The sequence below is a fragment of the Cheilinus undulatus genome, linkage group 10 (assembly GCF_018320785.1).
Source record: "Cheilinus undulatus linkage group 10, ASM1832078v1, whole genome shotgun sequence".
Lineage (NCBI taxonomy): Eukaryota > Metazoa > Chordata > Actinopteri > Labriformes > Labridae > Cheilinus > Cheilinus undulatus.
In genome coordinates this window covers 51,402,242-51,429,956 of record NC_054874.1, presented here as the reverse complement: position 1 = coordinate 51,429,956, position 27,715 = coordinate 51,402,242, and the positions used below count along the sequence as shown (strand labels likewise).

The 27,715-nt window shown below is 41.1% G+C and overlaps 1 protein-coding gene across 1 annotated transcript in view; it reads left to right on the top strand.

The window, feature by feature from the left end:
- Nucleotides 1–27,491, top strand: part of shtn3 (shootin 3) — a gene marked incomplete at its 3' end in the record, with an annotated part of 57,730 nt that extends 30,239 nt beyond the window's left edge. Inside the window, exons 3-15 of the mRNA XM_041797261.1 lie at nt 9,075–9,169; nt 9,582–9,750; nt 9,939–10,036; nt 10,151–10,232; nt 11,943–12,037; nt 12,596–12,742; nt 16,045–16,198; nt 21,352–21,526; nt 22,984–23,054; nt 23,554–23,657; nt 25,507–25,596; nt 26,521–26,650; nt 27,334–27,491. Of these exons, the coding sequence (XP_041653195.1) occupies nt 9,075–9,169; nt 9,582–9,750; nt 9,939–10,036; nt 10,151–10,232; nt 11,943–12,037; nt 12,596–12,742; nt 16,045–16,198; nt 21,352–21,526; nt 22,984–23,054; nt 23,554–23,657; nt 25,507–25,596; nt 26,521–26,650; nt 27,334–27,491 (1,568 nt within the window). The remainder of the gene's footprint in view (nt 1–9,074; nt 9,170–9,581; nt 9,751–9,938; nt 10,037–10,150; nt 10,233–11,942; nt 12,038–12,595; nt 12,743–16,044; nt 16,199–21,351; nt 21,527–22,983; nt 23,055–23,553; nt 23,658–25,506; nt 25,597–26,520; nt 26,651–27,333) is intronic.
- Nucleotides 27,492–27,715: the final 224 nt, after the last annotated feature.

Genomic DNA, 27,715 nt, shown 5'->3' with positions numbered 1-27,715 from the left:
AATTATCAGCAGCCAGCAGGCATCAGTCCAATGGAACAGATCAATCCCTAACACCAACAAGAATGCAAAGAACATCTGGTCAGTTTCAAGATGCAACACAATCTGATGTCCACCTCTTTACCTCATCAACATCACATCCATCCTGTGGCACAAGCCAAAGGTCATCAGTCCGTCAGAGGGTCACAGAGGTGATAAGACCCCATGAACAAAGAGAGGTTCAAGGTAGGAAATGACAAGATTTCAGATTCAACACATCCTTTCTAGAAAACAAAAATGTATTTAATCTGCACCTTAGAAGCAACCAGAATCAGAATAAGATTGAAATGAACATTAAACCAAATTTAGAGAGGCAAAGTAACCTGTCACTCTTATGAGGCCCAACTGTTATGGCGTGATCTCTTAGTTCTCATGTGGGGGCGTGAGGACATGTACAGTAGATCAGAGGAAAACTGTGGCATGGATTGTGTGGAATTTATGGGCTCCTACCAAAAGTAGCTTTTCTTGTAATGCACCTCCCCAACTACAAAGCTGCATTTTGGCAAAGTCTACAGAAACATGAGCAATCTACACAGTGCCTGTAATAGCAGTCATTTGATTTATTTTATCAATTACACATGGTCAATATGATTCGGCTTTTTTGACACCAAAAAAGTCTTGAATGTTTAAGTGAAAACTGATTTTTCAAAGTGATGTCAACAAAATAAAAATAGGTCAAATTTAAAATAAATGACTGCATAAACATGCAAGTCCAGCTGATTGGTGCTAGTGGTCTCACAGTTAGTGAAATTGGGATCAGCTGAGGTCAGTGAAAGTGTGTCAGTGTTTGTAGCATAAACACACCTGAGTCTGGAAGCTCCAGTCACTGATTCATCAGTATTCCTGACTACCATTACACCACGAAGACAAAAAAACACTCAGAGAAAAGGTTATTGAAAAGTCTAAGTCAGAGGATGGAGACAGAAACATCTCCAAGTCTCTGAACATCCCCCAGAGTTCAGTTAAATCCATCATGAAGAAATGAAGGAATATGTCACATGTGTAAATCTGCCTAGATCAGACCGTCCTCACACACTGAGTGGGCGTGCAAGAAGGAAATGGTTTAAAGACAACAAGGAGAATGTTCTGGAGTGGCCGAGTCAAAGACCAGACCTCAGTCCAAGCCAGAATCAGTGTCTGGACTGTTCACACCTGATTCTTGTGTGACCTGACAGAGGTGGAGCAGTTTTGCTAATTTGTTTTGTTGAAAAGCCTAATTGTATTGACCATGATTGATTTATAAAATCTGTTCAAGGGTAAAACATCCAAAAGGTTGAATACTTTTTTGGTACTGCACTGCTCAGGCAACAAACAGACACTAAAATTCTTCAGATGCTTAAACCTTTTCAAATGTTTGTCATTACTAAATCTTAAAATAAGATCAAAATTATTACCCCATATTGGTTACACATCTAATATTCACTGGCTCTCAACCTGGGGTCTGGGACCCCCAGGGAGGTACAAAATATGTCAGGTGTGGCACGAGGATTTATCTGCTCTTGTGGTTGATCACAGTGGATTTTAACAAATGAATTAAAATCAGGATGAAACCCTTTCAGGCTGATTATACCAGTGGTTCTCTACTGGTGGGTCAGGACCCTAAAGAGGGTCCTAAAGCACCAGCATCTTCGATGTGTTCTAGGAGATACAGAGGCCCCAGACAAACATAAATAGACCTACAAGTTTTTTAATTTTATTCTGCTTCCAATTATTACAGCTCGATTTTGGTTGTTTTCTCAAGATCTCAACTCATTTATTCTTCTTATCTTGGAATATAAAAGCTGGTTTCCTCATCATAATGCTGTGCTAAGCCCTTGAGATATTTCACTAGTTTTTAGGATTTCCTTTGTGGTTTACATTTTATCAATTAATTTCATTGATTCAGTTATTGTGCTAGTGAAAGGCAACAACAAGGAATAAAGGTTCATCTTCACTGTGATAGTACCCACTGTTGGCTTCCTTGTAAACCTGGTAGAATAAAAAGAGAACTATAAATAGAGGATGACCCACTGCCTCTTCCTCCCACGACTCGTCTGACCTACAGAGCTGTAGTTGATCTGCTGTGCGGGCAGCCGAGCAGAGGACGGATGATGAGCTGTGAATCGCTGGTTAAAAACACTGAATGGAGAGCGAGAGCGGAGAAAGGGCCGAGGGTTTAAACGAATCCCTGCAGGCTGGGAGGGAATCACACCACCAAAGCCCATCCACAGGCATTAAACATCAACTGAGGGATTAAAAATAGATCCAGAAGCTTTCACGTCCTCCTCCTCTCTCATCCTCACTCGAGCCAGAGCATCGCCGACACTGAGCTGACTTAAATATCACCAAAGGTCACTCGGTTAAATGTCCACAGTTGTTATACCTAATCTTTTTTGTCTTCCTTCTATTTGTGCGAGGTTTGTCACAGTTTTTGTGTTAAGTCCTCCACATTCTATCATAGTAACTCCCCTAAAATAAGTTCAGTTTGTTATTTTGATGCCTTGCTACTGGCAATAGCCAACACCCTGAGGCAGACATTTTTTCTACATTTTGGCCTGTTGATAAAAACAATGACTTTTTGTCCAATCTTACTTTTTGTCCATGAAACAGGAAGTAGTCGTCAGTCTGGGGCTAAAAATGGCAATACAGGCATGTGACTTAGTAGAAAACTAATTTTGGTTGGTAAACGGGATCAATTGAATTGAATACTCTCGTCATACATTTGACCATTTTAATGTAAAATGGACTCACAGTTTTACTTGTGGGGAAGGCTCTGCTCTAAAGATGCTTCCTGGGTTATTCAAGCAGCATGCCTTAATTTTCCATGGCTAGAAACCTCCATATGGATAGATACATTAATGACAATTTGTACTGAAAACAATAGAAGTAGTTCAAAACAATTAATACATACTAGCATGAATCTCAAACAAGGGAGAAACAAGCTTTATGCTCTAAAAGAGGTAGCTGGGGTGGAGGGGGTTAAGCTTTGCCAGCAGCAGAAGCTGCATGGTGCATAGAATCAGGGATTAGTGAGAAGTGTGTCATATTTAAATACACCACTGTGTCCAGATAAAGAGCTGTGATTGGCTGTGGGAGATGGAAAGCAATGATTGGAATACAGTTGAAACCAGAAGTTTACATACACTATATAAAAAGGCACATAAACTTTTTTTTCTCACCGTCTAACATTAAATCAGATTAAACTTTTCCTGCTTTTGGTCAATTAGGATTACCAAAATTATTTCTATTTGCTAAATGCCAGAATAATGACAGAGATCATTTTTTAGACAATTTTTATTATTTTCTTGAGAGTCAGAAGTTTACATACACTAAGGTTACTATGTCTTTAAACAATCTGGGAAAGCCCAGATGATGATGTCATGTCTTTGGAAGCCTCTGATAGGTTTATTGACAACATTTGAGTTAATTAGAGGCACACCTGTGGATGTATTTTAAGGCACACCTGAAACACACTGCTTCTTTGTGTAACATCATGGGAAAATCAAAAGAAATCAGCCAAGATATCAGGAAGAGAATTGTGGACTTGCACAAGTCTGGTTCATCCTTGGGTGCAATTTCCAGATGCCTGAAGGTGCCACGTTCATCTGTTCAAACAATTATACGCAAGTATAAACACCATGGGAATGTCCAGCCATCATACCGCTCAGGAAGGAGACGGGTTCTGTGTCCCAGAGATGAACGTGCTTTGGTCCCAAAAGTGCATCTCAACCCAAGAACAAAAGCAAAAGACCTTGTGAAGATGCTGCTGAAGCTGGTAAGAGTGTGTCATTATCAACAGTCAAACGAGTCCTGTACCCACATGGGCTGAAAGGCCACTCTCCCAGGAAGAAGCCATTACTCCAAAAGAAACATTAAAAAGCCAGATTACAGTTTGCAAATGCACACAGGGACAAAGACCTTCATTTTTGGAGACATGTTCTGTGGTCTGACCAAACTAAAATTGAACTTTTTGGCCATAATGACCATCGTTACATTTGGAGAAAAAAGGGGGAAGCTTGCAAGCCTGAGAACACCATCCCAACTGTGAAACATGGGGGTGGCAGCATCATGTTGTGGGGTTGTTTTGCTGCAGGAGGGACTGGTGCACTTCACAAAATAGATGGCATCATGAGGAAAGAACATTATGTGGAAATACTGAAGCAACATCTCAAGACATCAGCCAGGAAGTTAAAGCTTGGGCGCAAATGGGTTTTCCAAATGGACAATGACCCTAAGCATACTGCCAAACTGGTTACAAAGTGGCTTAAGGATAACAAAGTCAATGTTTTGGAGTGGCCATCACAAAGCCCTGATCTCAATCCCATTGAAAATTTATGAGCAGAGCTGAAAAGGCATGTGTGAGCAAGGCGGCCTACAAACTTGGCTCAGTTACACCAGTTCTGCCAGGAGGAATGGGCCAAAATTCCTGCAAACTATTGTGAGAAGCTTGTGGAAGCATATCCAAAACATTTGACCCAAGTCATACAGTTTAAAGGCAATGCTACCAAATACTAATGAAATGTATGGAAACTTCTGACTCTCAAGAAAATAATAAAAAATTGTCTAAAAAATGATCTCTCTCATTATTCTGGCATTTAGCAAATAGAAATAATTTTGGTAATCCTAACTGACCAAAAACAGAAAAGTTTAATCTGATTTAATGTTAGACGGTGAGAAAAAAAAAAGTTTATGTGCCTTTTTATATAGTGTATGTAAACTTCTGGTTTCAACTGTACATCCCTGCAGGACTGTATTGATATTATAAACATGTATGCCTTGTCTCATGACTTACATGCTCTGGAAACTTTAATAGGACTTTCACAAAACTAGAATTGTAACTCTGTATGGATAGCATCACAATCAAACGATACCTGTTTGGTGCAACAGCAACAAAAATAGAAGCCTCAGTCTCCCAAATTTGGGACTTTGTTGTCGTCAGACCTCAAAATTTGCAGGCAAACTCCACACATACACAAAAACTAGAATGGCCGTCTGAGGCGGCAGACCAACGCCTAAGCGGCGCCACCAAGGAACTCACGCTCCCATTGATTACCATGGTGTTCAACATTTCGAAGTCCAAGAAAAACCAAACGGGTGCGCAGATCATCACCAAAATCTAATCGAGTCTTCCCTGTCACTATCCCAATATTCCCTGAGAGTTTGGTGAAGATCTGACTTTCCGTTCTCGAGTTATCTTGCACACATACAAACAAACAAACAAAGATACAGAACCCTTTACATAACCCCCTGCAGATGTCATCGGCGTGGGTAACAATGGTAATACTTGATAGCACAGCTCTACATACAGGCCTGTGCCTGTTCTGCTGATCAGTTTACTGAAGCAACAACTGAACCATGAAGCTGGTGTTAATATAAACCAGCAGGTCTCTGATAACATTGACGGTCTTCCTCTTCATCAGTGTATTATAAGACAGACCCTTCAGGATGATTGATGGCCGTGCTTCAGACTCGTGTGTCTCTGGCTTTTGTTCTCAGTAAGAAGTATGAGCTTGTGCTGAGCAGGCAGGTTTCAGTTACAGCAGCTTTAAAACCAGTTTGTGTGTGAATAATGACACACAGGCAGCCTGTCATTAACTGCTCTGTTCATCTTTGTGAGGTTCTGGATGACTGAGATGCTAAATGCTGAGAATTCTGTCTGTCAGTGAAGATGATATCTCTAGAGGGATTTGATGGATATGCTTCAGACTTTTCACGGATGTCCACTCTGACTCCAGGATAAACTGAGTAGATATTGGAGGGCGAAGGTCTAGGTCATCTGGCCTCATGGTCAGCTCTTGCTCATAACAAGGACTAACAAGGACTTTGTTGGGTACCCCTGACAGGACTCCATTACGGTAATCTAGACAGCTGGTGATAAACACATAAATGAGGGTTTCAGCAACAGAGCCTGAGAGTGAAGGTCTGACTCTGGAGGTGTTTTTGAGGTAGAAAAAGTCAGTTTTGGTCACAGATTTGATGCTGGACTGGAAGGAGAGGTTGGGCTCCAGGAGGATGTCCAGGTTTCGAACCTCGGTGGATGAGACGACTATCCACATTGAGCATGAGATCTCCAACCTTCGGTGAGCACTTTGGGGGCAACAACCATGAGCTCTGTTTTGATGCTGTTCAGTTTTCTGGTCGACACCCAGGTTAGGATTTCTTGCAGACAGTTGACCAGTGAGTGTGATGAGGGGCTGAGCGGATGGTGTGGTTTGTAGATAAAGCTGTGTGTCATCGGCATAGGAATGAGAGCTGAGACCTTGTTTGTGGATGATGTGACCAAGAGGGTCAAGAAGAAGTGGTCTAAGGACAGAACCTTGGTTTACTTTGGGGGGGGCTACTACCCCCCCATAAAAAATCCGTATATCAGTATGTGAGTAATGGGATGCCATGGTCTATAGTGACTGCAATTTAAGACTTAGAGAATGCAAGTAAGGAAAAATGACACAAATGCTTATTAGAAAAACTGATTGCATGCAACAAAGCTGCAGTTTAAACAAGACTGTTGCAGTTTCCCAGCATGCATCTTAGCTCATCAAACATGAGGTCAGACTGCTGAATCACTCCAGATGACATTTCCAAACCAGGGGAGAATATGATGAAAGTTAAACTCCTGTGTCACAAACAGAATATGTAGAAAACATTAACGTCTTGCTTTTGTGCAGCTCTGCATCTACATTTTAATGCTGGATGCAAATATTTGTAGAATGATGAAAGTATTTATTTTTTAATCCAAGCTGTCTGGTACTCTCTGACCGTGTTATACAACAAGAAGAGCTCCCTTCCTGGCCCTGGCTGTGCATGAGAGCAGTGTAATCACTTTTGGGACTTGTACATCGACCACGAAGGAGTCTGTTAATGGATGAAGGATGTAGCAGGAGCTTCTTGCTGACTGTAATATAACCCAGACACAGCAGAGTCAAAAGAGTCAAGGTTTAAATGTGTCACTGAAGAAAAGATCAAGGAAGAGACAAGCAGTCCATCTTTGAATGGTTGAGTTTCCTGCAAGGAAACAAAGAAAGTTCATCTGTATTTATGTGGTTTTGGATGTTTAAGGTATAGCTGAAACTCTCACATGGAAGGGATTGATATTAAAGGTGGAAATCTGACCCAGAAACCAAGAGGAAGACATATGAGCTGATCTCTGTGTTTCTCCTCTCCATCTAGATTTTCCCATATCTGGGTCATTTTAAAATAGTCGAGGATTGGCTGAGCTCTGGTGACAGCTGCAGGCGTCTCACATCCTCCGGCCACTCATTACTTTCTGTGGTGGTTTAACACAGACCCTCAGCAGAAAATAAAGAACAGTCAGAACAGGAGAAACATCCTTTTACATGCAAACATGCAAGCTCTGATTTAGAGGAAACCTTGGAGTCCATACATGTGAGGAGGAATCTTAAAAGTGCCTGCTGAGGTCAGCGTTCTTTACAGAAGATGAAGACAATAAAATCAATAAAGAAATTAAACAACGCGGTGTGCTCTGTTTTCTTAGTTCTTGTTAAAACTCCAGCTGAAGCATTTTGGATGAGCTGGAGTCGGGTTATTGTCTTTTGGGAGTCCAGGATAGAGGGCATCACAGTAATCTAGTCCTGGACGTGAATGAATGAACCAGTTGTTCAGAATCAGACTGAGGCATGAAGACCTGAGTTTGGAAATGTTTTTAAGTGGTAGAAGGCTGTTTTAGTCATGGCAGTTATGATGATTGATATATATGATCACGGTGTGATAAACGTGTTTTCGGATTATGAAACCAAGGGGAACCACGGAAAGACTGAATTAAAGTGACCCAAGAACTGATCCTTGTGGCCCCCCACAAGACTGAAAATGTTCTTACCTGCAGATATGAAACCAACAACTAAAAGCAGATCCTGAGAAGCCAAAGTCATTTTCTAGTCTGTCTGATCTTGGATCAGTAGCATTGGCGTTAGCATCCTGGCTAACAGTTCCCTCATTTTGGATCTGAATATTGTGTCAAGCTCTTACTGGGTTCTGATGGTGAAATTATTTATTTCTGCCACTTTTTAACGCCTGTACCCATGTTACTGCCTGTTTTTGATCCTTTTAATCGCCCTCCCCCAATTTCCTACTTCCGTTAACTAATTTTTGCCAATTCTAACCCCTTTTTACACCCATTTTCCCCTTTTAAGACATTTTTTGGCAACTTTTCAAACTGTTCTGGAAACTTTATTTCCCATTTTTGTCAATAACTATTTCACCACTTTTTACACCAGCTTTGCCTCTTACTACCCCCTTTTCCACTTTTTATGCCAATTATGCCCCTTCCCCCTTTTCCCCCTTTAAAACCCATTTTTGTCACTTTAACCCAATTTTTTTCACCTTTTGTCTATTATTGCCTATTATAAAAGATTTTTTGGCACTTTTTTGCCCATTTTTGCCACTTCTGTTTGCTTTCCTTTTCATTGCAAATATTTAATATTTTTTCCCTTTAAGTTGTCTCATCTAGTTCTGTTTTCTTAGCGATGGAGTCTGACTTTTCTTTCCAAATCTGGTATTTTAATGTGCTCATTAATAATGGTAACTCTACCATAAAATAGGGTTTGTTTGGTTTTTTTACATTCTTTTAAAAGGCTGGTACTTCAGAATACAATTAGAAAACATGTATCTGGGTAAGAGTTATCTAACCCTAACCCTTTGAAAAGAAAAGTTTTGATCCAGATTCAGGTAAAAATATCAAAAGGTTGTCACAGCTGAACTCTACAAGGGTCATGCATTTGCTGACCTCCACTGATAACCTCCCCCGATTGGCCTTGGCTTTTACATGAAAATAATCCCTTGACATGATAGTTTTACAGAAATTCTCCCAGTATTAACACAATGCTAACCACCCCACTCTAATATCAGCCCCATACCCCCAAACAAAGGAAGGGAGGAGCACAGCTATGCCAATAAATGTTCAGGCTCAATCAGACCCATCACTTATCTCTTTGAGATGTTCTGAGATCACTGCTCTAGACAACAGAACAAAAGGAATCAATAGTTGTTTAATTCTCAACCTCTCCATGTGTGTCTCTGTGTTTGTGTGTGTCTCCTACCCTCAGTGTCTCAGATGGTGATTGAGGAGGTGAGCGTCCTGCAGACTCAGCTGGAGATCGAGAAGTCGTGCCGAGAGAATGCAGAGGCCCTGGCCACAAAGGTCAGACACAAGCTCGATAATCAGTGCAATAAGATTAGCATTATCAGGGTCCAGCTGGCATTGGCAGGAGAGCAGCTGAGTCAGGATGAGTCTGCACACCAGCTTCATTTTCTCTGTCAGCACAAAATTTGTACGTTTAAATTATTCTGTAATAAAAATAAGAGAGAAGATACAACTATAGCATTTTATTTTAGCTCTTAAATATGCATAACATCTCAGTACTGAAATCCAAAGATTTATTTTGAGGACTGTCAGTGTTTGGAAGCAAACGAGGAAGCTTCCTGCTGTGAGGCCTACAGTGCTAACCCCTGTGCCACCATGCTCCTCTAACTGTCAATATTTGGCCTTTAAGTGCAATTTGATAAAAACAGAACTTAGCATGATGTTTAATGTTTGTCATTTCTACCTGCAGCTGAACTGTGAAAACAGGAAGTTGAAGTACCTGAGCATGTCATCCCGACCGTGTCTAGACGAGCTGCTGCCCAGCATCTCAGACTGCATCGCTCTGGAGGCCGACTCAGACGTAGACACAGCGGACGGCGGTCCAGACAACTTCACACAATACCAGCAGCAGGTTAAAGGTACAGTACAGGAAACTACACTGACATAGTGGTCAAGCAGTTCAGCAATTTAAGGAACAGAATCCGTATCATATATTTGTCTCATAATACTTGCTTTCTGCGTGAGAAACTAAAGAAAGACTGTCCAGTGTGTTTCTGTCCAAACTGAGGAGGTGAAAATATTTTGTACCTTTCTTCTGATTTGTCAGAGTTAAGAGAGACAGTGAACAGCCTGTTGGAGGAGAAGAAGAACTTTGTCTGCCAGATTCACGAACAGCAGAGACGGATAGAAGAGCTGAGCACACAGGTGAGGAGGGAGAGAAACAGACATCATCCAGCAGGAACAAGATGACTTCTTCTACAATACATCCATGCATTTTGTGCCTGATTTCTTTTGATTGTCCTCTCTCTTACTTTGCAGTCAGAGAAAGATCAGGCAGAGATGAAGGAGCTTCAGGAAACTGTTGAACAGCAAAAAAAAACCATCAAGAGATTCAACAGAGGTGAGTCAGGACAAAGAACAAACACCAAAGCAGCAGGGTTAATGCTTCAAACCCACTGAAACACTGGAACACACATCCATGATTTCTTTTACTACCAGTAGATCTTATATGGATTTTAATCAACAGTTAAAAAACACACACTACATGGACAAAAACATTCAGACACCTGACCATTACACTAACATGAGTGCATTTACTTTACTATGAACTTGGCCCCCTTCTGCTGCTGTAACAGCATCCACTCTTCTTGGAAGGCTTTCCACAGGTACATGTTGGACTAGTAGGTCTGGCTCACAATCTCTGTTCCAGTTCATCCCAAAGGTGCTGGACGGAGTTGAGGTCAGGACTCTGAATTCATCAAACCAGGTCTTTCTAGTCCTTGTCTGGTCTCTGGGCCACAGTCCTGCTGGAACAGAAAAGGGCCTTCCCCAAACTGTTGCCACACTGTTTAAGCATAGCGTTGTCCAGAAGGTCTTGGTCTGCTGAAGCATTAAGATTGGCCTTCACTGGAGATAAGGGGTCTAGACCAGACCCTGAAAACCAGCCCCAGACCATTATCCCTCCTCCACCAAACTTCACAGTCAGACAGGTAACGTTCTCCCAGCATCCTCCAGACCCAGACTCACCATCTGACTGTAAACAGAGAAGATGATTGGTCGCTCCACAGAACCCGTCTCCACTGCTTCTTCAGTGTCTGTGTGCTTTACTCCACTCCATCCAAAGCTTGGCGTTGGACTTGGTGATGTGAGGCTTGCATGCAGCTGTTGCCATGGAAACCCATTCATGAAGCACCTGCTGCAGTTCTAGTGTTCCCATTAATGCCAGAGGAAGTTCAGAACTCTCCAGCTAGAATCAGCAGTGTTGGCCACTTTTATGCATCATGCCCCTGAGCAGTTGTTGTATCCACACGGGCTGAACGACACAGGAAAAACAGAGTCTCTGATGTATTTATTACAATTTTTCATTAAGAAATGAAAAAAATCCAGGTAAATGAAGTGCCTTTTATATAGATTTATTACACACACACACACACACACACACACACCCACCCCCACCCACACACACACACACCCACACCCACACACCCCCCCCACACACACACATATATATATATGAGCTGTCAATATTGGTCATATTAATCACAATTAACCACAATCAACAATTAATGCACTAATTATTTTAATTGCCATTAATTGCATGATTGTATTGCCTCTTTCAGCTCTCCTTAGTTAAGTCACTGCAGCCTCTCCCTCCAGCCACAGTGAGGCAAAATTAGTCCAGCACTGCTCATAATGTCTCATTTCACTTTAAAAGCTCACAGACGGCTCAGTGGACGAGGCAGAAGTCATCTGAACCTGAGTTTGGATCAGCTGAGCCTTATGTGAGAGCACCATTAAGTCCAGCTGGTGACATGGTAGAAATCTAAGTCAGCTATAACTTCTAACTCTAAGCTGGCATATATTACAACCAGCTGGTGCACTCTGCTCTTAGGGCCATATTTAACTCTCTTATAATCTCTGATTGGTGGAACCATGGAAACATGTTGGTGATTTTAAGCATTTTTTATAATTTTTCCCTCTCAAAAACCATTTCTACCTACAGGTACAAATAAAGAAACCTGAACCTGAGGCTTGGCTGAAAAAATGTGACTTTGAATGAGACTACTTGATGTTGTGTGTGATTTTCCTGTTTTCCCCTCTGTCTCTGTAGTGTCCATGATGGCGGCTCAGGAGTTCGACGGGATGATGGAACAGCTGGACTTGGAGCAGAGCCTTAGAGTAAAAGCTGAGACGTACGCACACGAGGTAAAAGACACAATCACACAAACACAAGGTGCCTATCACTAGTGTTCAAGTAGAATCCAGCAGTATCCAGCACAAGTTTGTGTCAGTTTTAAAAGAAACTGTTTTATCAGTCAGTATTTTAATGATGAGTTAAAATAGACTGATAATTGGGTCACAGGTATACCTAATGAAAATGTTTTTGGACTTTCTGGATGATTATTTTGTGCCTTCTGTGCTCTTACAATGTGAAGTCACCTGGTTAAATGTAATTTAGTGTTGTTTCTTTGAGAGCTGTAAAGTGCTGCTGCTGCTGTAAACACTGACCTGCATGGCTGTGTTGGTAACTGATGTGTGATTAATGAAACTGATTAATGAAATGTCCTGAATCTGCTGTCTACTGACCTGAAAAGTGAAGAGCCTGCAGGATGAAACAGGCAGGGATGATATGTTTGAAGTGAAAATGTAGATAATGAGAGTTCCTGTTTCCCCTTCTCCTTCTGTTTCCTTGTATTTCTACCTCTCCTTCCTCTTGTTTCTCCTGCCGCCTGTTTTCTCCTCCTCTTTCTCCTCATCCTGCAGATGCTGGTGAAGCAGAAGGAGGCTAACAGGCAGAGCATGCTCTTGCTGCAGAGTGCTGAGCCCAGCGTTCAGCTGCTGAAAGCTCTGGAGGACGTCGCCGCCATCACCAAAACCTTGGAGGAGGAGCGTCTGCAGCATCAGCAGAAGGTAATCCTTAAAAGCTTGAGTCTGTTGTGAGCAGCTGCTGTACATCCTGGCAGAGCTGAAGGCTGCTTGGCAGACAGAAAATGCAAGTCATAGTCAGACACTGAGTCATCATCAACCCTTTTTCACAGCTTAGAGGTGACGTATTTGACCCCTTTAAGACAAGTTTATCTCGGACTCAGAGGTCCCTAAAACATGCCTGTGAGGATGGTTGCTGGAAAAAACACTCCAGTGTTGGATTCCTGCATGTCTATAAAGCCCTCTGTTTCAGCCCTGCTCAGAACCAGCTGTTTCTGTGTCTATAGCTTTAACTGTTAATTAGCTATCTGACTCCTCCTCTGACTCCACCCCTCTCAGGAAATGGATGTGGCTAAAGGGATGTGGCGAGCTGCAAGCTAAGAGGGGGGTCAGGAGAGGAGGGTGGAACGTTCTCCCAAGCAGGGAGGGCCAAACAAACCCAGGGGCGGGGCTAACTCCCCACATGACATCATGAGGGGAAAATCTGAGAACGGCTTGTTTCAGCACACATTTTTTGACAGGTGGAGGTGGGGGGATTTGTCTTGTACCCGAGGGGATTGTCGATGCATTTTTGTTAGAAAAGCCTGATAAAATGATTTTTTCACATGTGACCTTTGAGGTGTAAAAACGAGGCCCGGGGTTGGCATTAATAATATGATGATCTGGATCTCCAAACAAGTTGTTCTTGCACTCACACCTTTATACACTTATGTGAAATTAAAATTACTGATTTCAAAATGTACTCACAAAAGCACACTAGCGCGTCCATATAGATGAACTAGGCACTTGTCTAGAGCGGTATTGTGCAGGCGCGAAGAATAAACATCAGAAAACATACAGAGGAAACAACCAGTTGCTTGGTAAAGTAAACACCCTGATGATCAATTTGTCACTCATCAATCAATCATCTTACCCCTAACCCTACCCGTTAGCAGGTCAGTACACTGTAACAAACTCAGTTTGGAGTCAAAACTTTGTGATTTTTCATTCAAAACACTTTGGAGCTTCAAAAAGAATGCCAAAATCATACATTCTACTAAAACAAGTTATATCCTGCAGAGACAGCTAGCCTTGCTTTAGCCTTACTGTACTCTTAAACTAGGTGAAGAGTGCTGGCTTCATTATGTGTCAATATTACGCTGCAGCAGTGGTACTCAGCCTTATTCCACCAGAGAGCCACACTGTCTAAACTAGAAAAGCACTCGGAGAGCGCAGACCTCCGCCATCAGCCCTATCCCCCAATAGTACAGAATCCTTTAAAAATTCCCGGATCCAGACAGTGATCCGGATCACTCCCAAACCTGCTCAGTTCTTCCTTATTAATCCATCCACAACTGACTGAGTTATGTTGCTAAAAAACGAACAAACAAACCCACCCGATCACATGACCTCCTTGACGGAGGTAATAACTGATTTCTTTTTCTGAAACCCGAGTGAAACACACCAACTGTTCAGGAGGAATTAGACCAGAATCGCCTGCTTTGCCGTGGAGGAGTCCCCTGGATAACCCGTTTGTCTGAAGGAAACTCCTGCGGCTGCCGCTCTGCTCAGCTGACTCTGAGCTTTGATGCGGTGGTGAAGTTCTTCAGAGTCTGATGGTGCCAAGTGGATCTCTACCAGCTGATGGGTCTGACAAGGCAAATGGCGTCCTCTCTGGGTCGACTTGTTCCCAGCGTTTGATTCGCTCAAATCACTATGAAAAATAACGTCTCCGTTCAGCCGATATCACATTACCAATCAGTAATTCAGTATAAGGTAAGTAGGAACGGCATAAACGGTTATACAGTACTAGAATACTAATGTCAGTAATACTATGACATGAATTGCATGCTACGCAGTCAAACTCCTCTTACTTGTGTTTCCTCTTGAAGCTAGCCGTTGTGTTTCTCTATTGATGCTACTGACGCCTTAGAATCCTTACAGCAGCATTTTCAGCCAGCCTGAAACTTTGTGACTTTTGGGGACTTTAATGATTAAACCTACACCAGTAAGCCTGATACTGAACGTCTTTTTATCCATTTTAATCCAATTATTTATTACTGCTAGCTCAAATGCTATATTATATTCCCTTTGTGAGGGTCCATCAGCCAATAGCAGGCTGTTCTATAATCATGTGATGCTGCCTGAATGGCGCATAATGGAGAGAGAGAGAGAGAGAGAGAGAGAGAGAGAGAGCCTGTGCTGCCCCCCTGTGGTATTGTTATTTTAATATTTAGCAGTAAAACTCAATAATCAGTAAAAAACAACTTTAAGCTCACAGAGATGCTGGACATTATGATTCTGTTGGTTGAGCCATGTTCTGAGTCAAATACGGGTCTAAAATAATTCACAAGTCTGCACAGTCAGTCCAGAAAGTTCTCACTGGTACTGGAACTGGGAAGGAAATAATGGTATTGGAACATCTTTACTGTCAACCACATCAGCAGCAACAGCCTCAAAATTCCCAGCTAGAAGTCTGATGTTAGTTAACTCTGCTTCAAATACAACAGTGAGCATCATTCAGAGGTACATCACTGAAAACACTTCATCAGATTAATTAAAGCATTTGAAACGGCACCACACAAACATGAACGTCAGTGTGACCCAAAACAGTTTAACAGACTCTTTCTGGAATTTTCTGAGAGGACAAAACCAAATGTTAGTTTTTAAGCCAACTTACAACCATCTATGTTTTTGAAAACAGCGGTTCAAGTTAACCAAGCCAGCCCTTTATGAACTTCCCATGACTTGGTATCTGTTTCTAATTGCACTGCTGCTCTGGTTTGGTGAATTAAATGAATCTTAAATGCAGTACCTTTGAATCTCTGCCTCTGGGGAGGGGACTCGGTTTTATCTGCAGTGTCAGGCAGACTTTAACCTCCTCCTATGGGCTGTAGAAATGCTTCCAAACTTTGTAGTAGGTCCAACCAGTTAGAGTAATCCAGTGCTAAAGTCCATGTTGAAATCAACAGGATGGACTTTAATTAGCACACTGAACCAGCTCACCAACTGTTTCATTATGATGTGTTCACGGTTGGCTGGGAAATGTGAAAATTAAAAGGTATCAATATGTCAACATGCCAATAAAATAAATAAACTCGTATTTGTATAATTTATAGGCTGCAACAGTATTCTTAATATAAACATTTTTTCATGTATTTTGATATATATATATTCTTTTATTTTTTGTGTTGTATTTGCTTCAATTACTGTTCTGAAACCACAACAAACCATGACTTAAAACCGAGATACCGAAGCAACATTTTTGTGTACTTACAACTCGGCACCACTCTGTATTCTGTGTTTAGGTAGAGAGCCTGGAGGCCCAGCTGGAGCAGAGCTGTGTGAAGAAGCAGCTGGAGGCTCTGCAGAGGCAGCTGGAGCTGCTGGAGGTGGAGAAAAAGGAGGTGGAGGCACGACTGGAGCAGTCAGAGAAGAAGAACAAGGAGCTGCAGGAGAGAGGTGGGAGGAGGAGACGCTGGCATATCTATCACACTTTAACACACAGCACAATCACAGGTGAAGCACAGAGCAGGTGCAGCTCCTCGGTGGGATGCTGACACAGTCAAGCTACGCTGCATAGCAACAGAAAATACTTGTTTCTGATTGGCTGGCCAATATCTAAGTAAAAAAGAGCACAGAAACAACACTTGATTTAGAAAATGATGGGCTGTGTTTGTGTGTGTGTCTTTATCAGTTTATAAAGGAGGATATGATTTCTGATCATTTACAGCTACAGAGGAGTGAGGGAAGAAAAAGGGAAGAATAAATGTAAAGGATTGCTGACCTAGTTTGGGAGCTCTGACTGAGCTGCTGCACTTTAACCAGGCTGCAATCTGCAAAGTGTGGTCATTTCTGGGTTCATTTTAAAAGTCTATCTGAAATAAAGTCAATGATTTAGACTGCTTAAATGTGTCTTCATCAAAAATGCAAAATTAATCATAATTATATGGCAGAATGGTTTTTCTGCACATTTGGGATTCAGAAGAATCTTATATTTGCAGTTGGAATGTGAAATGATTTATCCTGGACCTCCTCTACCCCAACAATTATCACAAATGCCATGATGGTATTTGAAGACCATGTTCTGTAGGGAGAAACTACTGTTACCTTAACACCGTCTCCTGACAGCATTCAAGCGTCAGTCGTTGCGTGGCTGCACAGCATCTCATGCTCGCTGTCCACAATTCATCCACTAAATATTCTAATTCTCAGCCCTTTAAATTTCAGGTTTCTCCTTGATAAATATTTAGCACTAGAATGGAGGTTCATGACGAGCTGCAGAGTTTTGCCTTCATGCTGATACAAATCTGAGTGAACACTTGGAGCTGTATGGAGATACTGATTTCCTTTACCAGGAGAGATTTGCTTCCTTCCCACAGTGAAACCAAAACTACCAGAGGCAGGTTTTGCTTGTGTATTTTAAGTCATTTCTAATGGGTGCTTTGTAATATTCAAATATTTGAGATAAAGATCCTTTAATTTCTGTTAGCTGTAATCTTTAATATTAACCCATACAGGATGTTGAGTCCGTAGGTTTTTTTGGTCCTTTCTTCTTTCCTTTGTCTTTTATTTTCACTGTGTTAACACTGACAACATACATTTTGGAGGATAGAGGTTTTTTTTAATCGATTTTTGAGATTTTACTATCAGAACTCATAGCGGGTCAATAATAAGCTCTGCACGTTTTGTTTACTCTCAGGGTGTTGACGACCAAAGGTGCCCCATTGAAGCCCATTAAAAAAAAAAAAAAAAGAAACCATGCATTTTATGATTAAAGGCTTTAATTCTGTCGGCCTTGCTTTAAGTTTAAAGGTTTTCCTGTTTGTTATCAAATGTATGTCATTTTCCTACATTTAGTATGAGGGGGAATTCCATGATTTTTTCTGGTTTCCTCTCACAATTTTTTAAATATTAAAATTTTAAAAATGGTGTGTAAAACTAGAAGTTTATACTCATTATTAACAGAACAAAGGATCTGATAATCCCCTGCAAGTAAATCCAATTTGCCTGCAGAAAAATGTTTCTTTTTTTTGTGCATATTTTTCACATTACAAAAATCAGGAGGGTTTGCAGTTAAATGCATTGAAAGAGTTATATTTCTAAGAATTAATTATTTTTGATATTCATCAATCAGGTCTGATCATTTTTTTTAATTAAAGCAATTTATTTTTTATTGGCTGTATTTTAATTGCTAATAATGTATGTCATCCATTTTTGGCCCAAAATGTAACAACTTATACAAATTTTAGAATTTAAAAAATGCATTAAAATCAAAGTTGTTGTTCATTTTTAACATATTAAAGCCTGTTAAAATCCACTGTAAGAAAATATGTAGCATAGGAGAAATATTTTAGAGGGTTTTTTACATACAAAAATTATTATTATTATTATTATTATTTTAACTTAAACTGGCATTTGAAGAGTTAAATTCAAAAATGTAATTGATATTTGATATTTATGAACAGGTCCGATCTTGATTTAAAACTAAAGCAACAAAGAGTTGGAAAAACAGTATTATTGTTAGTGTAATTTATGTATGCTGCCATTGTTGGTCATTCTTAGTGTAACAATTTACTTTACAGCATCTGAAGGTTAAAGCAAGAACAAACATAAAAATATTTCATGTGAAGAATCTAGATCAGTGTTTCTCAAAGGCGCGTGCCTTGGTGTGAATTAGAACAGCCGTAAGTGAGGACAACTTCAGCCACTTTAACGTGTTCACTGAGGCTCTTTTGTACAAATGTAGTGGGCCTTGGCATTTTGACTAGGTTTTAGGTGTGCCCTGAATGAAACAGGTTGAACACCACTGATCTAGAATGTATGAAAGATTAACTTTTGGATGAAATAACAGGAAATAATGAACTGTTATCTGGATATTCTGAGATGCACCTGTTGTTAATACGTCACTCACCTGGTGGCTCTGCTGATCCTGTTCTCACATCTGTTGTTTTAATACAGCGTCTTTCTCTTTGTTCGAGTTCTGGTGGCATTAAAGATGGTGATGTTGTGATGCTCCCTTTGACCCTCTGGTATCATTTAAATTAAACTACCCAAATAAACCCTTTGTAAACATAAGTGTCTCATTTACTCCCATTATAATCCTGTTTTTTTTCTGCCATAGCAGAGTAAAAACATGAATTCTGTAATGTGAGTGATTCCACATTATAGGCCTATGCATGGAAAGCCCGTTATTTCTGAGCAATGAAGCCATAAAATAAAGAAATTCTATTTTTCAATTTTAAAAAACTTGGAAATTAGCATGAGATTTATGCAAGATCCCCTTTAGTTTGCATTTTGCAACAATTGTGTGAATTGCAATCAACATTCACTACTGACACAGGTCCCCATTTGTTTATGATTAGATTTTGGGATTAGTAACAGGATATATAGAGCCTGAAAAATGAATGACACTGAATGGACCCTTTTGGGACAAAAATATTACCGAAGGGTTAATATTCTCAGTCATAAGGAACAGAATATGAGCCTTTCAGTGGCCAAATCAAGCAGTTAAAGTGGACAACTTGCTCTTTTAATAAAGCAAATCAAAGAATGTTGTTCATTTTAGAGGCAGAACAGCAGCACCGAGGTTTAAAGGCACCAAACTTCCCTGCTAATGGAAAAATCCACAAGCTTCAAGAGTCACGCCCTCACTGTGACTGCAGTTTCTTCTTCTTCTCTTTCTCTGTCGATGGAGTTTAGTCGTCTGTTGACTCCACCGTTGACCCATCTGCTGCAGGAAAAACTGGCATGCTGAATCTCTCCCTGCATGAAACATGGCATCTGTGTGTATTTTAAATGGGTCACATGAAGTCAGAGCCAAAACCACCAACTGACTTCACCCAGAAGCCGTTAAATAGGACAATAGATACAGGGGCCTCTTTCATGGGCACTGTGGCACAGAGATAGTGTGTTTGGTTAGAGGGCTCACTCTGGAGTGAAGATAGAAGGAATTTTACTTTCTGCAAAGGAAAATGTGAAAAGTACCAACAAAGTAAATGGAGCAGTCGTGGTGATATTAATGCTTCTGCAAGTTAACCAGGGGTGGAAAATAACTAATCATGTTTACTCACATCACTGTAACCAAGTAGCTTTTTTTTGTACTTGCACTTTTTTGAGTAGTTTTTGAAATCACTACTTTTAGTTGAGTATATTTTGAGTGAAGTATTGTAGTTAACATTTTAAAAAAGCATCGAGGACTGAGTGAAGAAAAAAACACTAAAAGCCACAGGATGGGCCGGCCAGTACACGCACACCGCAGAGGACGACTCCAGATTGACTCCTGAACAGCTGCTGCATTGTACTTTAGGTTAGGTCACACTTATAGTAAATATCCAGCTTACCTGTTGTTATTGCTCAGTAAGGTCAGATTTCACTGGGAAAGTTCCTCGGGTATCAGAAGTAGCTACGCAGTACTTTGAGTAAATTTTAAATGACTGACTGTTTATGTCTACCCAAGTAATTTTTTTACCAGAGTAACTGCAGTTTTACTTTTTCTTAAGTAGTTTTAACCAGAGTAACTGTACTTTTATGTGAGTACAATAATACAATGTTTTGTATTTATTCATTGTACTAATTGAATGCTCTTTTTAGGCCCTGTCCACACGGAGATGAATTCAGGAGTATACGCTAAAGTGTTTTGTCATATCAGTGTTTCATCCACATGGAAACATTGTGTTGGGTGACTGTGAACAAACGTGAGGGAATTGTAAGGATATTTTCTTGATGTTAAGGGTTTTAGCCATGGGGGTTTCAGGATGTTGTTCAGGAAAGTAATTCTTGTGATGTAGGTACAGCTGTCCGTCATAAACAAACAGATGTGTGGTCATTGGACCGCTGTCATTGGTCTAAAAGGTGAAGTTTTGTGAATGACGGCAGAGAACCCTTGGGTCTTCTCTCCAAGCTGCAACATGCGATTAAAGGAAGAGACTTGATTCATACACCGTGTTATTCATTATTTGGGACAACTTTTTTGCAATTTTTCAAGATTGGTATAACACGATACTTTTTGAAAACAGGTCCCAGAGTGCACAAATCCATTTCATCTCCATGTGGATGACCAACCGCATCTTTCTTCAAACAATTCGTCACACCTAGCGTAGCTCTCTTTAGACACCTGCACGGGTCCGGCCAGAACAACGATGGCAGATTACAGAGTTGTGTTTGTGCTGCAAAAGCTACTGAGCTTGTTATGGCTTCTGCAGAAATATCTGATGCTCTTTTACCAACGCATACAACAAATGTTCTTAGATCCAACACAGAGAACAGCCAGAAGGGAAACTAGAGGAAAGTTTGTGTCAGTTTTCTGTGATCTTCTTCTCTCTTTTGGTGCATTTCCATGGCAGCAAAACAACGCCATTTTTAGTGGTTCCATGTTTACTCCGATATTTCCTGGAACGATCCCGTCTTAATGGAAAACTTTTTCCAAACAAAATGGCAGTATATCGTTTTTATATCGGCAAGGCCTTTCTGTCGTGTGCTTTGTTTACTCCACTCTCACTGCTGTAAGTTTGGAATTTCCCCTTGCAGGACTAATGAAGGAGTGTCTTATCTTCTCTTAGTCTGGTACTTTTTTCCACCTCTGACGTTAACCCTCTCCATTGTTGTCTCTCCAGTCCACGAGCTCCAGGAGGAAACCGAGAAACATGACATGACTTCCAGCACAGGACCCCCTCCCCCTGAACCTGGGGTCGCCCCACCTCCAGCCCCTCCCCCACAGCCACCTCCTCCCCCTCCTCCTCCTCCCCCACCCCCTCCCCCACCTCCCCCTTCGAGATGCAACCCACTCAGGTGAGGATGGGATGACAAACACAAATTCAGCATCACAACACACACTACATCTCTACTGTCCTGCACAAAATGATGAAACTTCTCACTGAAAAGAGAACCAGAGACAACAACTGACCCTGATTTCATGTAAAACCTGAATCTGGAACAGTGTTCTGGTTTACTTTTAGAAGGACAGTGAGATGACGGATCAGTGTGTGCACACAGTCACTTCTTTATTCCATTCAGTTTTCAGTTAAATGAATTTTTATTGGCTTTTCGAGGGATTTTGGAGGGTTTCCTCATCTGGTTTGATGCTTTAAGGGCGAAGACTGAAATGACAGAATTAACATTTCTGATGTTGACCCATATAAATAGAATCTATTCAACTTTCATACCATGTTTACAAAATGCATTAACAGGGATTTATATCCATTTTTAGGATCACATAGTAACTGGTAATCCTCAATGCTCTGTGTGGATGAAGCTCAATGCACATTGATGACACATTGATATCTGATAGCTCAGACTGCACACAGGTGATCTGGGGTGCTGTTACCTAATTTGGGTTGGTTATGTTTATTGGCTTTGTTTAAATCCATCCAGACTCATTCAGGGTGATTAGAATTACGTCTCCTTTTTAGAAACCAGGACCATTTGAATCAGTTCAGTAATAAAAGCTCATTTTTCAGCTCCTAAATGAGTCCTCATTTGGTCAACTTTTGCCTTTTTATGTTTTTAAAGCAACAACAAAATCAGAAGAAAGAAAACTGACTCTCAAACTACAGCACACACATCATAATTTCCTTGTAACACGCCACAAACCAAGTAATTATAATTTATCCAGTACCGCACAAGCTTAAAGTGCTTAATAATGCATCACTAGGTTCTTCAGAAGCACCTGGATAAAAAATGTGGTTAAAAAGCTGTTAAAGAGACACCACTAGCCTCTTAGCTCAAGGCTAATTCACCCTCATTCATTCTCATTGTCACTACACAAAGCTTGAAGAGATGCCGAGAGTGGCTGCTCAGTTAGGAGCAAAATCATCATCACAGTTACTGAGATCAACATTAAGATCACAGTTATTAAACACAATAATTCACTGAGTTTAAAACATTTGCATTACAGGCATTTAACGTAAACAACTATAGAAAAGACACAAAAACTTTAAATGAATAAAAAAATGTGTTAATAATGATTAACAATAAACAAAAATAATAACTTCAATAGCCAGTCCCAATAAACACCAAAGCATTTACCACATGGCACATCTACGGCCTAGACGAGTATAAGAGCACTAACACGCCACGGTAAGAGATCCACCGAGGTTCTAAAATCGGATCTTTACTGAAGATGCTTCATGCATTGTATTGACACTTGTACTTAAATGCAGTCACTTGGTATCTGAATGCCTAAAACAGGTCAATAATCTGCCATCATGTATAAACAACAATTTTGTTCTCATGTCTCTTCTCCTCAGCTCTCTGATCGCCATCATGAGGAAATCATCCAAAGGCTCTAAAGCAGCTGTGAAGGCCGAGCAGCCTCCAGGTCAGACTAATTGTAGAAATGTGCGCATGAATGTCAGGACAGTCTGCTCCTACCATCTTACTAAATGGATTGTTCACACACATTTCTCATAACCCTAAGCTGCAGGAGGTCTGTCAAGAATTGAGCAGCATCATCTTTCTAACCCTAACCATAAGGACACTTTAAAAGTATTTTATGCTCTCTTTATTTAGGAAAATATCATCATCTGCTATGTTGTGGTGGACTTATGCATCTATGAGGGGCAGGACCTCACACGACTTTGATGATGTAGCACCGACACAAACATTTGATAGGATTAGAGTTATTTATAATAGTTTATAGAGACTGTCTCCTCAGACTGCTCATTATAATTCATGCAAATATGAATAAAACCAAGGCTTTAATCACACCCAAAAATCTGATTCAAATTTAAACTGCATTTACGGTTTTTGTCAGGGATCTCTTATAGAAAGAAATCGTTGTCAGTGCTGATGGCGCACCCTTTGTTGTCTCTCTGCAGCTGCCGAGGGTGTGGATGACGTGAAGGTGAAGGCGGTGAATGAAATGATGGAGAGGATCAAACATGGCGTCGTCCTGCGGCCGGTTAAGAGTCAGGACAGTAAGGTGAGGATGGCAGACGACAGACAGAGAGGTTTGAAAAGGAAAGTAGAAAGTTTACCTGAGCTGAAATTTTGTCTCATATACAAACCCAAAAAAGAGAATGAATGACAATGTTCAGATTTGTCCGCTGTCTTAATCCTCTGATAAGGAACTTTTTAAGAATGCTCCCAAAGAAAATAATGTTATTTGAATCAAAGTTTGTGGTTGTGTTTTTTAAAAAGTGGGGGTTAATGTTTAAATTATTGGCATTGGCTTGAGAACACAGCAGACTGCCTAGTTGGTCACTTTGTAACAATGCTGATTTATGCCACTTTCTGTGCATGTTTTACTGTCTGTGGGCAGTTCTGCCTGCTGTAAATATCAGGCTGTCATTAGAATCAGTACCCTGCTGTTTTTAGTCTCCATGTTTGTTCTTTTCTGATTGCTCTCCTCTCTCTCCTCTCCTCTGTTCATCCACAGAGAGCAGCAGTAAAAGTGAGTATATTGACGTTTGCATCAATCATGGAGTCACGGTTTGTTCCCTCCCTCTGACCCCACCGACCTAAAATACACACAAACACTCTCTGGTTCAGTTAAATACACAACAACAGCACTTTAATGTGGAAGTTAAGCCCAGGATATGACGCTGTGGTGTACCAGACTTACAGTAAATTCTGTGTTCTTTTCTAAATCCTTGCAACTATGATGTTACATGTCTGTCTGGAGGTCAGCCCTACAGATGGTTCTGTATGTCTCTGACTGAGTGATGCTGCTTTAGCCGTACAGAGATGGGTTTGATTGCACTGAGATAGCTTTAGCATTGCATCTGTTTTTCTAGACCTGGAGCACGTTTCTGTATGAAATAAAGAATAACAACAACCCTGAAAGATTTTCATGTTGGGAAAGATGCTTTTCACTCTACTGCTGACCTGCTTCGACATGTGTGATAGTTACAGGGTTACTTGTGTGAATGCTTGTGTACGCTAGCTGCTAGTGCAGCGATTAGCTTTGAATTAGCCACAGCTGCACTTTTGTCAAAACTAGACATTTCTTTAATAAAACAAGGGCATAGAGCAACTCTCCAAGCTTTCTGTGACAGAAAAGATGTTTGTCACTCTACTCCTGGTCTTTATTTTGTTGTGGGTCTGCGACCATTAAGGTGGACTTGTCGGGTATGTCCAGGGCCTGCTGCCGTAGCTCTTAGCTCAGATACTGCTGTAGGAACACAGCCGTTTAACCGGAAATGGACCACATTTCTTGTGAAAACTAGAGCAGAGAGCCACACCGAAAGCTTGTCTTGGCAGAAAAGATGTTTTTGCAGGTGTTCTGCAGTGATGTCTCCCCTCCCAGCACCAAAGAGCACAGAAGAAAAGGAGGATATTTCCTCCTCTCCGTTCTGCCAAAGTCAGACTCCGTGTGTGTACGTTTAGCCAATCAGATGTGAGAAAAGAAAAGCAGGAGGGGAGGGGGGTGATGTTGCCCAGTGCTGGGTCTGAGTCCAGCCCTCCCCAAACATTTTCTATGGAAGCTTTCCCAGATGGATGCTAAATCTGGCGTGTCAGGTTCGCTGTTTCCTGCTGACAGGGCTTTGGGTTTTCAACTTTTGGGATCCTTCAATTTTCAACCCACAGACAAAAAACGTGATGTTAAAAGCCAACATATTGGCACTCATCTTTTATTTTCCCTGCAAAAAACTGTATAAGTATTAGCCTGAAATATTTAATATCTCATGCCTTTAATGGAAATCAGATTCACTTGCATGGAAGGTCAATTCTTTCCTTCTAAAATCAGGTAATTCAAACTTACATGTTGTTTCTGAAACGCTGCGTTTGTGCCATTTTCTGTCTCCTGTAGTAAGAAAGACATTTTAGAGAAATATATTTGTTTCCTTTCTCAGCCTCCTCCGGTCTGTGAGGAGAAGCAGCAGCAGGAGAGTGCCATGGAGGAACTGAAAGGCATCCTGGTAAGAAAAAAACAAAGGATCTTATCAGCTTTGATAAACAGAGCTCTGCATTTTAAGACATAAATAAGGTCAACATATCTAAACCTGCAGGGTTCCTTTTAAAGGTCTGGAGAAGGTTTGAACTCTGACATACTCACAAATATGTTATACATGTGTGAGGACATTGCAGAAAGGGTCATGGAGAAAAGAACCTTGTTTTATAGAAATAGAACATTTCTTCTCACTCTACAAAGTAAACTGCAGCTGTCACCACTAGTTGCCACCAGTTATCTGGGGCAAGGTGGTGATGGCAGCGGGCTTGGCAAGTTAGCCCAGACATCTCTCTCTCCAGCAACAGGGTGAGGTGCTCGGACATCTGGAGGGATATCAAGTCAAGCCGCTTCTCCTTCACATCAGAAAGAACCAGTTGAGGTGGTTCAAGCATCTGATCAGAATGCTGCTTAGACTCCTTCCTGTGGAGGTATTTCAGGTGTGTCCAAGTGAACGGAGAACCAGGGTAGACCCGTGACTCGCTGGAGGAATTATATATCTTATCAGGCCTGAGAATCCCCCAGGAGGGACAAAACAAACGTCTTATAGAGCGCGTAATTACAAAAGACATGCTGGCATACATTTTCTTACTTTTACAATCTTGGAAAAACCAGCGTTGTTATTTGGGGACGGTAATAGATACGTTGATATCTTGAGAACAGATCAACTCATCATGACAGGAAACATTTAAAAACATATATGGATGTACCATATGTACCTTATGTTTTTTTGTTTTTCCTGGCACACACTGGAAAGGACTTTGCGAACCAGTTTTGGATCCAGAGAGTAAAGAGTAAAAGAGTGAAGAGTATAGAGTAAAGTTCTGGCTCTAAAGGTGTAAAACTTTTTGATGAATATTCCAGTCTCAGCAGTGACGGTTGTGTTTACCTCCAGGAGACAGTAAAGCGGAGCCCCAGCCGAGGCTCTCAGGAGGCGGGGCCGTCGCTGCCGGGGAAGAAGGACAGTGAGCTGGAGGTCATCCTGAGACGCCGACGCAACAAGGCGGGAGAATCTGGTTCAGGAGGTAAAGACTAACCTGAGGGTGTTGCCCTTAAAGGTCTTGGAGTCGTAGTGAGTGATTCTTACCCATCTCTGCCAAAAGTTAAGATGTTTCTGTTTAAAGAAAAAAGGTCAACAGGAACAACTGTTAACAACGTTCACCTTTACCTAGATATTTTTTTTTCTACTCCAGCCTTCTAGACACTTTCATACTGCTTTAACTTTTCTGAGGTGGTGTAACGAGTCTCCAAGTCATAAAATAAGACCAAAAAAAAGTTAAAATAGTAACTTCATACCCTTTTTATACCAAATTATACATTATGAAAAGTGTCCTTTAAGGTTAGCCATAGCTAAAAAAAAACCTGTTTGCATGGAATCATGTTTTTAATTTACAAATGGAGCAATATCCTGTTCCTTTAATCTGACCTGCTGTATCTGTGTTTGGACACTAGATGGCACTGTACTAAATCAAATGAAAAGATGTCAAATTACTGCAGACATGAATTTTCTGCTTTTCTGTGTCTAATGGAGTGGGATGTTTTAAAGGAAAAGCTTTATTTTCTGCAAAATGAATAAGTGAAGCAGATATAACCAGAGGAAAATATAATTATGCAATGAATACTGCCGCAAATAAAGCCCATTCTTTAAACTGCAGATGTGATCAGTTAACTAAAAACCACCACTCACAGTTTGGATTGGTCTCTCCAGACGAGCGTGAGGGTCAGATGAGCCACGTCTCCTCCTCGGACAGCCTGAACGGGAGACGCACCAGCGGTGATTTAGGAAAGGATCCAGAGGGGCCGAAGGTCAGCTCGGAGAGACGAGGGTCAGGACCTGGGCCCATAGTGGCCAGGAGAAAGAGCTCGGACACAGGCAAAGGGCCCAGAGTGGGCTCCTGGCAGGAGAGGAGGTCCTGCAGCTCGCTGTCAGAGAAGGAAACAGCTGAGTCTCCGGTCAGCAACGGCTGCATTGACAGGTGAAACTTTAGAGACGTTATCATCAGCGCAGAGTCTAAATACGTGGAATTCAAACATGGACTCGATCATTTATATAGTTTAGGGTGAAGCTGACAAATGTGAGTAGTAAAAAC